We start from the raw sequence: 14,940 nt of genomic DNA, 5'->3' as shown, positions 1-14,940 counted from the left end.
TGCTACTGGGCTATGGATTTTGTACTCACCCGTGCAGTGACCCAGCTTCAGCAGGGGCAAGGACAACTGTCACTGCTTACTACTGCTGAAGTCCCTGTCTTATACCTCAGAGGTTTCTCCTGAGAATATGGATCTTTCAGATTTCTGTAACCAACTGGCTTGCAGAAAAATCAGTAGCTCTGAAAAGATAGCAGCCAGATCTACACTCGGGGTTCAGAATCCCTCCTGGCAGCATCCCTCAGCTGTGCTGCATGTCGGGTTTCCAAATGACAGAGGGAAAGGAACTTATCTGTTACAGATTCTGCTCAGCTTCTATACTGAGCTTCTATACTGAGCTTCTATAAGATTGAGGCACTGAGTCCTTCAAGTGGGACACAATCAAAATTACAGGATCATGGAAACTTAGCAGTCAAGCAGGAAGCCCAGAAAAGCTATAGTGCCTCAAAGGTGGGATTCTAACCCACTAGCCTCAGTATTTAGCCCAGCTTTGGTATGTAGAAATAAAAAACTTCACCACTGTTTAAAACCAAGCTAAAATCACTAATTTTGGAAAAAAGTGCATTTGTCAAAGACAAGAAGAGATTTAAATTGTGGAAGGACAACCAGTGGACTGAGTGGCAGCAATGGTTTGGAAGGGCAGAGAACATAGAGACTGCAGACAACCACAGGGACCAAAAGAAGCAACAAGGGCAAGAATGCAAGCCTGCAGAGAATCACAGACTTCTTTGGTTGGAAAAAACCTTAAAGATTATTGAGTCCAACCATTCACCCTGCACTACCAGGGTCCCTCAGCCATGTCCCTCAGTGCCACATCTACACACCTTTTAAACAATTCCATGGATGGGGACTCCACTACCTCTCTGAGCAACCTGTTCCAGTGCTTCACAACCCTCTCTCTAAAGAAATTTTTCCTAATGTCCAACCTAAATCTCACCTGGCACAACTCGAGGCCATTTTCTCTCATCCTGTCACTTGTTATGTGGGAGAAGAGACTGAATCCCAAGTTCACTACGACCTCCTTTCAGGTAATTGTAGAGAGCAATAAGGACTTCCTTAAAACTCCTTTTCTCCAGACTAAACAACCCGTGCGCTCAGGTGCTCCTCATAGCACTTGCTCTCTAGACCCTTCATCAGCATTGTTGCCCTTCTTTGGACACACTCCAGCATCTCAGTGCCCTTCCTGAAGTGAGGGACCCAAAACTGGACACAGTATTCAAGTTGTGGCCTCACCAGTGCTGAGTACAGGGGGACAATCACTTCCCTCCTTCTGCTGGTCACACTATTTATGGTACAAACCATTGGCCTTCTTGGCCACCTGTGCATTCGGCTGGTTCATACTGAGCCAGCTGTCAACCAACACCCCCATGTTCTTTACTTCTGTGCAGTTTTCCAGCCACTCTTCCCCAAGCCTGTAATGTTGCAGCGGGCTGTTGTGGCCCAAATGCAAGACCCGGCCCTTGGCCTTGTTGAATCTCATATAACTGGCTTCAGCCCATCGATCCAGCCTGTCCAGATCCCTCTGTAGAGTCTCCTGACCTTCAGGCAGATCGACACATTCACTTAACTTGGTGTTGTATGTGAACTTTCTGAGGGTGCACTTGATCCTCTCATCCAGACCATTGATAAAGATGTTGAAGATCTAATTTAACTGGCTACAGCCCATCGACCCAGCCTGTCCAGATCCCTCTGTAGAGTCTCCTGACCTTCAGGCAGATCGACACATTCACTTAACTTGGTGTTGTATGTGAACTTTCTGAGGGTGCACTTGATCCTCTCATCCAGACCATTGATAAAGATGTTGAAGAGGACAGGCCCCAACACTGAGCCCTGGGGAACACCACTTTTGACTGGCGTCCAACTGTATTTAACTCCATTCACCATCACCCTCTGGGTCTGGACAACCAGCCAGTTTTTTACCCATCAAAGAGTACACTCATCCAAGCCATGAACAGCCAGTTTCTGCAAGAGAATGCTGTGGGAAACAGTGCTGAAGGCCTTACCAAAGTCCAGGTAGGCAACATCTGCAGCCCTTTCCTCATCCAGTAAGTGGGTCACCTTGTCATAGAAGGAGATCAAGTTGATCAAACAGGACCTGGCTTTCTTAAAGCTATAATGACTGGGCCTGATCACCTGGTTGTGATCAGAAGGAGATCAAGTTGATCAAACAGGACCTGGCTTTCTTAAAGCTATAATGACTGGGCCTGATCACCTGGTTGTGATCAGGTTACGTGCCATGTGATGGCACTCAAGATGATATGCTCCATAACCTTCCCCAGCACCAAGGTCAGACTGACAGGTCTGTAATTCTCTGTATCTTCCTTCTGGACATTCTTGTAGATGGGCTTCACATTTGCTAACCTTCAGTCGATCGGTACCTCCCCAGTTAGTTAGGACTGCTGATAAGTGATGGAAAGTGGCTTGGTGAGCATGTCACCAACTCCCTCAGAATTCTTGGGTGGATCCCGTCTGGCCCCGTTGACTTGTGCATCTCTAATTGGTGCAGTAGTTCACTGACTATTCCCTTGGTTCCACTCTCTGTCTCTGTCTTCTGGATCATGAGCTAGACACTCAGTGAGTTTATCTTAGTTTACATTAAAGGCTGAGGCAGAGAAGGCATTCAGTACTTCATCCTGGGTCACTGTGTTTCCCCCTGCATCCAGCAAAAGATGGGAGATTCTCCTTAGCCCTCCTTTTGCTGTTTAAGTATTTATAGAAACATTTTCTATTGTCTTTTATGGTGGTGGCCAGATTAAATTATAGCTGGGCTTTGGTCTGTCTAATTTTCTCCTTTCACAGCCTTGCAAAGTCATTATAGTCATCCTGAGTGTCCTGCCCTTTCTTCCACAGGCCATAGACTTTCCTTTTCTTCCTGAGATCCAGCAAAAGCTCTCTTTTCTGCCAGGCTAGTCTTCTACACCGCCGGCTCATCTTACGGCACACCAGGACAGCAGTTCTCTGCTGATGCTGAGCTCCATGCATGTGCAATTCTCTTCCTGAGCAGCGATTTCCCAAAGGACATGAAGAGGTTTTGAGCGAGAACCTGGTAACAGTAAGACTGTGTTATGTCATGGGGTTGTTGAGTAGAGAAGACTTCTTGGAAGGTGATGGTGGGTACTGGACTGAAGAAAAGTGCTTGCAGAAAATAGAGGACTAGGAGATATCACCACTGTGGAAGGCTCACAAATACTGCTTTTCTTCGCAGTTGTGCTGTTGATAAAAAGGTGCCATAAATGTTCTGCCCCAGAAGGAGATGTCTCCAAATAAAAGACTACCACCTTCCTATTCTCACTTCTCTAATGGCCTTTCTCATTATGTATTCTAATCCTCTAATGCTGAGTGCATATGTGTATTTTAATTGTTTTCTAGGACAGCCAACCCACCTCTTACCTTTCTTTCTTCCAAGTTATCCTGCTATTTCACTGCCATGAAAGAATACTACTATGAAGCAAACTGTTGTCAAAGAACTGCTAGTTTTATTTTCCAAACAAAAGCACACGACCATCTCTAAGTCATGGTGACTTTTTCCTGGTTGTGGGGGAACCCAAGTGTCTTTCGTGGGCTGGACAGTTTTCTGTTTATTAGTTACCAGTGCAAATAAACACAGACATTTCAAACACCTGGACCACACATTCTGGCCGTGATGCACCAGTCAACAGCACAGTTTGAGGTGAAGTTTCCCAACGTTTTGCCCAGCTTCAGGGGATCCACACAGTCCACAAATTTAGAACCCTTTCTTATTCTTTTGTAGCAGTACTAAAGTTTGTTAGATACATGGTTTATACAAGGCACCACAGTGAACAAAATTATAATCAATCTACATGATGGATATAATGTTTCCTATAGGCGTATAATTATTTTATTTCAACATTAGTATTAACGTAGTTGGAGTTACAAGCCCATCCCCATTTCCTCTCCAAGTCATGGTACCTAATTCTTGGTAGAATAGGACAGAAGAGAATCGGTAGTTTTTAACATTTTCAGTCTTCATATCCTTAATCTTGTTATAACACAATATAACAAACTTAAATGTGCCAGAAAAAGGCTTGCTTTTTAGTTACCTTTTACATACTCCTTAGAAATAATTTACAGTTTCCCAGTCATCATAGCACTGAAAGCTGTTTCACTGCTGTGTTTGACATTGTCCAGCTCAACAACTTGATTGTGAGCCAGTTCTGCCGATGAAACTGAAACAGAAAATTGTTCTCATTGATTCTTCTGGTCAATAGTTTCTTCCTGGTAAAAGTCTTGAAGCTTACTCTCCCTTTTATGCATAGTCAAGTTTCTTTGCTTAGGACTCATTTGGTGATACTCTTACAATAAATATGATGAAAAAGAGTCTTCTGATTCTTAATTTCTCAGCCTATTGGATAAGAGAAGGGCAATTTTTCTTCGTTTTCTCCAGAGACTGTGGCAAGGGTGCACCTTCCATTGGAATCTTTCTTTTTCTGTCAGCATGAGATTCATGTAGAGTTGAGGTGGTTTTTTGCATTTTTTTCCTTTATATTCTAGGCTGGTAGCTTGACCCATAAAGATGAAAGATGTGTAGATTGCTAGGATGTATGTTATTTTGTACTGAAACAATGTTCTTTGAATTCCAGTGACAATTTGCTTTGACACAACAGTCTAAGAGTGACTGCACTGATATTCTCTGGCATTAAATCCTGTAAACTCACTTCCTCGTGCTAGACTCTGGCAGGACCTTAAAAGAGATATTTCTTGGTCAACGAATGATTACAAACAAAAGCAGACACAAAGAAATACTTTGTCCTTGGGCTCTGCCCATTTGCTTTTGTCAGAAAGAAGCTATTTATATCAACTCAGCAATTTAAAGAATAATGGAATTAAATGGTTTTATGACAGGAAAATGCTGCCAGCGGTCAGTCCTTTTGACAGATGTTTCTGTCAGGTTTTGCTGCTCTGGCAGTACTAACAGTGTGTAGCTGATACATTTTTTTATAATGAGAGCATGAAAATGTCAGTATTGAATCACTAGTATAATGCTATTCTTGATCCCTGTGAAGACATTCTTTATTTTCTTTTGGAAATGTACTGCTTTTATATTTAAGATATATTTAACAAAATATTTGTTCTTGAGAGCAAGACAGGCTCTGGGGCATCTGCAGAACCGCAGTTTGAGTTTTCTTTCATCCAGTGACCTGAAAACGTGAAATAAGCAAGTCACATGATGTGTTGACCTGACTTCTTTTTTAAAAATGGCACAGCAGGGAAGTGGTTTCTGCATACATGGAACCTATCTAGAGACTGCTAGTTGTAAGAGATACAGCTGTTACGGAATTCCCTTCCATGCTTGGTGTTCTGTGTGAACCAGCCATGTGTCAGGAAAGAGGGATAGGACAGCTGTCCTACCTTTCGTGCAGGTAATTATAAGCTTGAGTATGCTGCCAATGTCCTGGGCCAGAACACTGAGTACTAACTGTGTTATAATCAAAATCTGCAACCTGTGCTTTTATGTAAAGAGAGAACAGGCTTATATTAAAACAGAACTTACTCTGGAGTTATCATTTGACACAAAGCAGAATGAACAGTAGATAATGTACATTAATAAAGAAAGTAACCCAGCCGTGAAAAACATGGTTTAGAGGACCTCAGATCAAAGAATAATATGATAGGAGGAAAAAAAACCCCAGAACCGAAACATCAGTAGTATGTACAAACAGTGGTGGAATTTTTCTAGCATATGATGATACACAACTCATGAAGTGTTGCTCCCTTTACTTCGCCCAGGTATGCTACTGTAAAGCTACATTAGCATTGCATCAGGGAAGAGTAGCCAGGCAGTTCTGACTTGACCCATCACTCCCCTTCCAGACACATCGCAGATTTACCTTCCCATCCTACCCTGTTTTCTTCTGGTTTTTCTCTTTACGCCCAAGCAGACAGTTGTAGGAAGAACATGCAGTGCTGCATCACACTTCTGAGGTTTTATGTCTGATGGTCCTTATGTGTCCCTGAGCTGGAGCTGCATCTGCCCACCGGAGGCAACTTATTTTTACAGATGATACAACTACTTGATTAACTGTGTGCCTGCCAGTTAAAACTATTCATTTTTCTTAATCCTGTTTATCCTGTTACTCGTTACAAAATTGTGCATCAGTCGTGTTAATTCCAGCATCATTAAGGGTGTCACAGTCTTCAGTAGCTATTGACCGCAAACTGAAGCCAATAACAGAAATGCCTCCAGTAGGAAATGAGGGTTTTGAGAGGAACTTGTGATGGGTCATGCCACCTTCTCCTGTGACAGGTTGTGTCATTAAGCCTGTGTATTCAAGGTGGAAAGACATGCTACATTCCAAAATATTTTATACATTTATTCATATGCAATAGCGGGAGTTGTTTAGGAGCATACCTAAAATGATGGAAGGGACAGGGTCTTGCAAGGCAGAATTTAAATCATGTGTCCAAGATACTAGATTGATTGCGTTTTCATGGTGTTGGCTTAGCCCTTTTAATGCAAATCAGCCATTAAACCACTGGAAGAGTCAGCTAACACTGGGCAGACCTTACATCACAGCAGTCTCCTGATGGTTGGGTCACACATGATCGTGGTGGGGAAGTCAGTCCCAAACTGCCCTACTGAACATTAGCTGAACTTTAAAGTGAAGGTGCAGGCATAGTCCAACCTTTTCCAGCCTGGTCCTGGACTGCATCCCCAGTGGCTATTCTGTGTGGCACCTGACAAAGAAGAGAATGGCTTGTAGGCCCATTGTTGTACACAGCCACCAGTGTGTCTAATAATTATTGCAAACTGCCCCTCCCCATCTGTCACTTTTGTATTGAGTCAGGGAAGACACAGGATTAAACTGAGCAGTCTGATGGCAGCTTTTGGTCTTTTGCAAACTGCACAGCATTATGTATGCTGTAGAACAGCATTTCCTGCATACTTCCAGAATCTTTCCCAAAGTAACCTCCTCTTTTCAGGGAGTCTATCACTGAGGGATTGCAGCAAGCCAAGAGAACAGAAATGTTTAAGTCCTTATAGTCTTTCAGGATTTCTTTTAGAGTATTAACTCCAGTGGTGTCCAAAAATGAGATGGAAGAACAATCTACAACAAGGGCTTGGAAATCAGTTTGGTTAGGAACTAGTTGCAGGGCGGTTTCTCTGATGCCCAGTCCATTAACAGTTGTGTGATCTCCTTTTTTCAAGTGCTGCTTTTCCTTCTTCTCATATTTCTTTCTTCTAGCAGCTTCTAGGTTAGGATCTAAGTTAGTCAATCTGTACAGGGACTTCAGGAAGTAGTTTTTATTTGCATAGTAAAGCGGGGCTTCAAAACGGAATATTTTGACCTTTGGAACAGGAGAGAGATTTTCATATTCTAAGTCATCCTCGTAAAAGCTGGTGTCTTGGATCTGACCAAGCAGGGCTGTCCGCGGACGCTGTGTCCGAACAATGATGCATAACATGGAGAAAACAATGCCAACCAACAGCCCTATTTCTGTGCTGATCAAGGCAGAGGCAGACACGGTAACAACCCAAATAAGTGTGTCCACCTTATTCACATGGTACCGTGCTGGCACATCTCGGAACTTCTGCAGGGCTCCTCGAAGGCTGACAATGATGATACAAGCTAGGACACTCTTCTGCAAGGAGTAGAAGACAGGTGCCAAGAAGAGCAGCACCAGCAAAACCACCATTGCACTAATTACTCCAGAGACTTGAGTCTGGCAGCCTGTAGATGTCTTGACGAGTGTTTTTGCCAGAGCTGCACTGGTTGCAAAAGAGTGGAAGAAAGAAGGAATGATGTTGCAGAAACCCACAGCAAACATTTCCTGATTGGCTCGGATGGTGTAAGCGTATTTCTTTGCACACATTTCAGAAAGGGATACAGTGAAGACAAAGCTGACTATGGCAAGAGGCAAAGCATCTACAGCAACTCGGAGCATTAAGCTGAAATGTGGTACCTTGGGGGGAATAAATCCTGTTGGAATAACTCCAGAAACGCTGGACGCGTACACTTCATTTAACTTCCCATAGTGTGACACCAGTGTTGCCGCAACAATAACTACCAGCTCTGTGGGAAGAGGAAATTTCAGCTTATGCTTATACCGATCTCCCAGTTCCTTAGCAGTGACCAGCACCACGATACAAATGGCACTGGTGATGACATCACAAAGATTAGCCTGAGAAATGTTCCGGAAAATGTTAATCCAGGTAATAACAAGCATCCCATGCCCTTGGCTACGTGGGATTTTTATTCCAATCAGATACTTCACTTGAGCTGTTAAAATGGTTAAGGAAGCACCAGTTGCAAAGCCATCTAGTACAGACTCAGACAGGTACATAGATACGAAACCCAGACGAAAGATTCCCATTAGAACCTGAGGAGACAGGAAAAAAAATGAGCCTTAAATGGTGCTGCAAATAATTAAGTACAGATGGGAGAGAACTAGCAGGAGGCAGATAGCATTTGGCTATTCAAATCTTAAAACAGGAATTATCATTTAATGTTTTCAGTCTGCTTTTAAAACATGTGATTCCTTTTACTGTTGTGGGACACTACAAACCTGAGAGGTGATTGAGGAGTTTGCGACAGAGTCAATCAAATGTTGGTCTGAAATGGCTCCACTGAAGTGAATTCTGAATTTTATTTCCCATGCAAAAGAGCAGTGGATCAAAAAATGCTTCTACCAAAGCCAATTTTATTTTTTCTATCTCAAAGCAAATAAAGTTAAAACTTATGGTCATTGCTTTGTAAACAGACAACAGCTAAGATCCTTGCTATAGAGGCACTGTTACATTAAACAGCTTTTAATTTTAGCCCTATGAACAGGAGGGAAAGTGGAGGAGCACAGACAGCCTTTGTGGCATGCCGCAGGTCAGAAGTGGCAGAAGTGCTCACAAACTTTCCCAGATCCCAGGATACTGTCCTTAACTAGTTGCTTCTCTTTCCTTTGATAGCTTTGGGAAGTACAGCTTCACAATGGCACTTCATTGTTCATAGATGGGGCTTGAAACAGGAAGATAGCCAGCTCTTTCTTAATTCTCACATATATATATATCTATACAACTTATAGATAGGTATATTCATTGTGGTGCCTTCTGTGTCCTCTTAAGATCCTTGTGATGGGCAGATGGTAAGCCTTGAAGAGTCCAGCACAGCCATTGTCTGGAAAGTAGGTTGGTCAATCTATTTCCTCTCTTGTACTTTGTGCTTCTAGATTATCTTTGGACTGCAGTTTGGTAGAACATAGTACCGAGTAGCACATTCTGAACCTGTGTATAAGTAGGTGAGTAGATCTGCACTTTTACTAAAGAATTTAGGGAAACAATTATTTCTTAATTGTTGAAGTACACAGCTACCTCGGAATTTCCCTCATGATAAAATAGATTCATGCTTCCGTGAAAGCAGTGAAGCCAAGAGGCAGTATAGTATAAAAACACCCTTAAGGGTCTTGCAAAAGACTCTCATTTTACCTGTGCTTGCTAGTAGCTAAGAAAACCACCTACTTCATGCTTTCTCCAAATTGCCTCAGTTAGGCTTCCTGGAGAAAACATTCCAAGTCATTTAAATGAACTGTTACTGTATCCATCATTGAAAGAGAGTCAAACCAAAGCTTAGGTCATTCAAAGAATCTTTAGGAACTTCGTACCTTGCCTCTGGATGTCAGCAACCACTTACCTGGTACACTCCAGCTACAAATGTCAAGGCTGTAGCAATGCCAATAGCATAGCAGTCTTTCCCACACTCAGCATTCATTCCTACAATTGTAAAGTTAAAGGCAGTTCTGTTGGAGTGGCTGTCATTCTGCAGAGAGCCATCACCCAAGGCTGATGGGACATCATCATTCAAGTCAAACCCAGCCAAGAGAAGTTCTCGGTCCACAACTTGTCCTACCATTAAGCTTATCAGGCTGAAAATGCCGACTGAGACATGACGGGATGTGCCCATTAAGAAATAGATGATGTTGGCAAAAAATGATGTGTAAAGACTATAAATGGGCTTCAGACCTGCCAGCAGTGAGTATGCAATTGCTTGGGGCACCAGAATGATCCCAATCACTAACCCAGACATAATGTCCCCCCAAATGTACTCTTTGCACTGGTACTTGGGAAGCCATTGTAAAACAGGAAGGAAGTCCATGACGAAGTTCTTTAGCTTCTTTGGGGTGCAGGAGCAGCTCTTCCTCAGCTTAGCTAGCATGAATTCTTTCCTATTAATCTTGACACGAGTCTTTCTTTCCATGAGAAAGCAGGAAGATGTTCTGTTTTCCATCCTGGTAGCCTCAAGTGTTCTTTCCATTGTCCCAGAGTTTACTTCATGTATGTGTTTCTGCAGTATGAAGAAAACGGCTGTTAGTTTGCGGTTCATGTCTTTTTAGCACAGATGCTTAACACTGAAAGTCTGTTATCTGATTGTGCTTTGAAGGAAGCATCATCCCAACAAGAACACCTCCACAAGTTTACAGCAACACTTAACGCTAAGAGACGTATCTGTCGTTTGGGCCCTTTCTTGCAGACATTTAAGAGTATATTCAATTGAATCCAATTTGGTTTACTAAGGAAAAATAGAGTTAAATTAGTAATTTCTTTGTACAACAAGTATTTCCATCAACTCTTTCAACTGCTCCATCATGGAGATCTTTGTGGTCAGAAGCAGCACTTGATGTTGTGAAATAAACATATACTAGTGATACAGGCTGTGGTCTTTCTAATAGTGTATCTTGTAGTCATTGATGTGGAACTCACGTGGTATAGTGAGCTGTCACTGCAGCTGTCCTTAATGCACAGGAGAAAAATTATGCTAGTAAAAATGTGTAAAGCAGAGTTTTCTGGAGAGCAACAATTTAGTCATATGCAAAAATTTATATGCAAACCATTGATGAACTACTAGAAGCTGCTGTATAATAGCAACCTGTTGAATTGTTGATGGTTTTGATGTGTAGCTTCCATTGCTCAGTAACCATCTCCTCACAAATACCTCTTGACAACATACTGGCCATACACACGATGGAATCTTCTACCATCTCAGAAGAGTGCTACATGTTAGTATTTTCAGGTTTAAACCCAAAGTTACCCTAGCTTTTTTCTTCAGGGAACAAGATGTAACAAATAGTTCTATGGGCAGCAGAACAAACACAGTTTTGTTTCCTGTGGTTCTCCTGCATGTCAGTTTTCTGATACATAAAGACCAGGAAAATTTGTATTCTCCAGATGGAGGTGCTCTTGGTGTCTCTTGCCTCTATGAACACAACTGTTTTCACCAAACTCAATCTCTGCATTTTTACTCAATTGTCAAGTTCAAATTAGTTTAGTGCATTCATAAATAGTTTGGGAACCTGACTGAGAGACAATACAGTATAACTTGCAAGTGCCCTACCTTAAACAGTTTAAAAATAAAAAGAGGACCAGGGAGATCCATCCCAGTTACATTAAATAGTTTTTAGCTTCCACTGTGTGGGTTTCTTCGTGTTTGTAAGTAAGGTGTATTTCCATCTAAAGGGAAAACTAATTAAAATCTTATTAATTATTTAGGAAGATTGGTGGTGATTTTTTATCAGTAATGCCAAATTTACTTCAGACTCTGGTGTACCACGTGTTTATATTAGGCGAGATTGCTTGGACAGGAAATAGGTTGGATCTCGTCTTTGTTAGAATGCAAAGGTGAGAGAGGAGACAAAAGAAGTTACATCACCAAGAGAAATACTTCAGAGCATATGATTAAAATTTACCAAATACAAAATGCTAGCAACTGTATTGCAGGCTCTCGTTTCCTAGATGCAAAACCCCAAACATTTCCTGTCTTACCTAAATTAGTTTGGAGAATGAGAGGCTTATGTGTGAGGACAGCAAGTCCTGTTCAAATGCCACACACTTCTTACAGCCAGGTGAATTCAGACAGCCAAGAAATAAATACGGTGCCCTTGTTCTACATATTTAAAAGCTAGGGGGCAGTTTGATATCCAGTGAGTGCTTTTGACAGACTACATAGAAAAGATTGCATAGTCTTCCGTATGCTAGGCTCATATATTTAATTGTACAGTTGCTGTCTGCCTCTCTAAATTCAGACAATGTATTTGCAAGTAAATTTGTATTTAACCCCCCCCGCCATTAAAATTCACATATATACATTGTTTATGCAGATTTCTGAGGGACGGTAATGATTTTTCATATGTAACCATTTATTCTGATAGATAACATTTTCCAAATCCATGTCAAATGAACACGCTAGCTGTAAAACTCTCAGCTGTAAAACAATGTATTAGTTTCTAGAAACTGTTAATGTTTAGACTTTGATTTTTTTAATCTGCTTTTGTTGTGCAGAGTTACTTAGAAATGTTGACATAACCCATTAGTTTTAGAAAGGATCAAATGGCAAAAGAGAACAAGTGAAATGAATGATTCTCTCTGTCTTGTATAAGCTATTGTATTTTCAGCTTTTGAGCACCAGGACCTAGATGTACCTGGAAGCAGACTTAAACAAGGTTCCAGCGATTGAAACCATTTACTTAAAATGCTGACCTAACAAGTTTTCAGACTACAGGCAAAGAACATCACAGTGCTCTTGAGGAAAATTATGTGAAATTCAATGGGTTTAGTTAGGTTTTTTTACTATATCTCAGCAAAATATAGTGGCTTCAAAGTATTTGCCTGTTGAGTTTCAACATTATGCTAATCCACACGTGAAAGAGGAAAATACATTACAGTTTATTGGACTTTATGAGTCAGCAAGACCAGAACATTTGTCTAAGCCATCTACAAATTAACACTGTTATACTAAGAATTTATTCTGAAAGTCAAACAATCTTCTAGATTTGTGTATTTCCAATTAAAATCTCCAATTTGCAACTTCTGCTTCCAGCTATAAATTGATCTAGAATTTGCAAAGCTAGTTATCAAATACCTTCATTCACCAGCAGCTGTGATTCAATTCATAGGAAGGATTCTCAGTGCAGAGTCCCAATGAGTAAGATGACAGCCGCTGACATGCAACAAACCCAGAGCTGATGAGCAAGCTACAATAGAATTCATAAAGTCAGCCAGTGGCTGGCCCATCAAATCATCCTTGGGAATGATCAGGCGTTGGAGATAAATGATCATGTAGTTTCACTAGTCCTCCAGGGACTGGATTTGTTCAGAGATTCCAGAATGTGCTGGTCAAAATATTGGCATGCCCTCAAAGGCAGGGCAGTGATATTCTTCTGGAGAGTCCTAGGTCACGACCACTAAAAAGTAATTTTGTGTGGAGTCAAAGAACATTCCTAAATATCAGACTTCTTGCTTTTGGAAGTCCAAAGTGAAAGTCTGAATTTAAAAAAAAATATTTGAGGACAGCTTAACAAGACCTTAGTCATTAGTCACAAAGCTAAATACAAATGCTCTGTTTTCTGCCCTGTGGTTTTGCTGGACTTTGTTTAGTCATCTTGAGCCATTGTAGAGAAAACCAAACTGATATCCTGTTCTCATGTTTTTTGCTTTTTCATTCCTTAGTATCTTGGGTTTACCTTACACAATAAAGACAATATTTTGGAAACCCTCTTTCATACTTAATCACTAATAAAATGCTCAGTTTTAACAGTAATTTAATACTTTGAGAACCAGATAAGCTTCATGGAGGCCACTTTTCTCAAGTAAGATGAAAACTAGCCCAATGGCTGATCTTGACCAGCGTCTACAGTAAAGATTACTTCCATAGGAATTGCAGCTGACTACATATTTTGCAAACCTTTGCCCAGTATCTACCTTATAAACAATATATTTGAGGAACAGAATAATGATGAAACTTAAAAAGCAACACCAGTGTGCAAAATAACTGAAAAGAGACAGTTTTTCACCTTTCAAAACAGGCGAACAAAACCTGAGTTCAGAGGTGTGAGAGGGGACGCAAATCTCTTACCTGGATAGCTTTTTGACAGGAATGTTCAGCTCTGTTTTCGCACGTTGGAATGAATGAAAGTCTTCAGTTAGGCATTGCTCTATTTGCATAAAGGGTAATTATTAGCTAAATATTCCTCAAGGGAAGAATGGGTAGTTAGGGAATCTTGAGCTTGCTGCTTGTGTGTTGTCACATGTACTTCTCTGAAAACTTGGATGTATATGCAGCAGTGGCTGAGAAGTAGAGTTTAAATAATGCGTAAGATTATTAATTAACTAACACCAATCCAAAAATTATGCTGAGTTCAGGCCAACACATCTCTGACCTTGAAGCTGCTTCTCATGTGAGATTTGATCTTGTTTATGCATCCTCATATAGCATTAGCTTTTGATTTTACGTATTTAAGGTCTAAGTGTAGAACTGCAGTCTTGCCTGAAATTTGAGCACTTTGCATGCTGGAATAAGTACTGTTCTGCTCAGTGCACAGGATGGGACTGCTGGAGGTCAGAGTTCCATTCCTACACGTCAGCGCATTCAGATCACAAGATCTCTATTGCTTCTGTGTAAACCAAAGACTGTAAAATGTAGGCAGATCAGCAGGACAAAGAATGTCTGTTCATTTGTTGTGAGGTATATAAATGACCAAGTCCCTTCTCTGTTATCTTAGCTCTTTGGATAGGTGCAGACCTATCCAAATGACAAGTAATCATGCCTCTCCTCCTCTCAACAAAGGTGATAAGTAATGTTTAATAGTTACTAAGCAGTGTAGATTAACAGATTGGGCACAATGCCAGAACTCACAGGAGCCGCATTCAGTTAGCCTATGAGCTAAGGGGTGAGGAGGTGAGTGTTTCTCAGCCAAGGAAGAACATGCATGCAGTAAGAATCTGAGACGGGAGGTGTGAAGCCTGAAAAAGGCTGTTTCTGGATAGACGAAGCTACTTTCTCCTTCCCTTGCAGGGGAGTGCAGTGCACAAGCTTGTCTATAGAGGGCCAGGTTCCAACATTGTCTTTTATCCAAGTGCAAAAAGCTGTTTGTTGCTCTTAAAAAATAAAAAGAGAACATGAAAAGTATGGAAATGAAACGTGAAAACAGCAACATGAGGGT

The 14,940-nt window shown here is 41.2% G+C and overlaps 1 protein-coding gene across 1 annotated transcript; it reads right to left on the bottom strand.

The window, feature by feature from the left end:
* Window positions 1-6,816: 6,816 nt before the first annotated feature.
* LOC104493277 (sulfate anion transporter 1-like) lies at window positions 6,817-10,259 on the bottom strand. Its single transcript, XM_010135928.1, has 2 exons — window positions 9,639-10,259; window positions 6,817-8,337 (listed from the first exon to the last, which is right to left on the bottom strand). The coding sequence occupies exons 1-2, from the start codon at window positions 10,257-10,259 to the stop codon at window positions 6,817-6,819; spliced, it is 2,142 nt and encodes a 713-aa protein (XP_010134230.1).
* Window positions 10,260-14,940: the final 4,681 nt, after the last annotated feature.

Source organism: Buceros rhinoceros, unplaced genomic scaffold (genome assembly GCF_000710305.1).
Source record: "Buceros rhinoceros silvestris isolate BGI_N320 unplaced genomic scaffold, ASM71030v1 scaffold12845, whole genome shotgun sequence".
Lineage (NCBI taxonomy): Eukaryota > Metazoa > Chordata > Aves > Bucerotiformes > Bucerotidae > Buceros > Buceros rhinoceros.
Note: the sequence above shows the minus strand (reverse complement) of the source record. Positions and strands in the feature narration are given on the sequence as shown.

What these genes read in the sequence shown, in the direction of transcription:
- LOC104493277 (XM_010135928.1), bottom strand. Translation starts at nt 10,259, where the DNA reads ATGGAAAGAACACTTGAGGCTACCAGGATGGAAAACAGAACATCTTCC. An exon ending in TTGTAGCTGGAGTGTACCAG is followed by an intron (nt 8,338 to 9,638) that starts GTAAGTGGTTGC and finishes CTGTCTCCTCAG; the next exon opens with GTTCTAATGGGAATCTTTCG.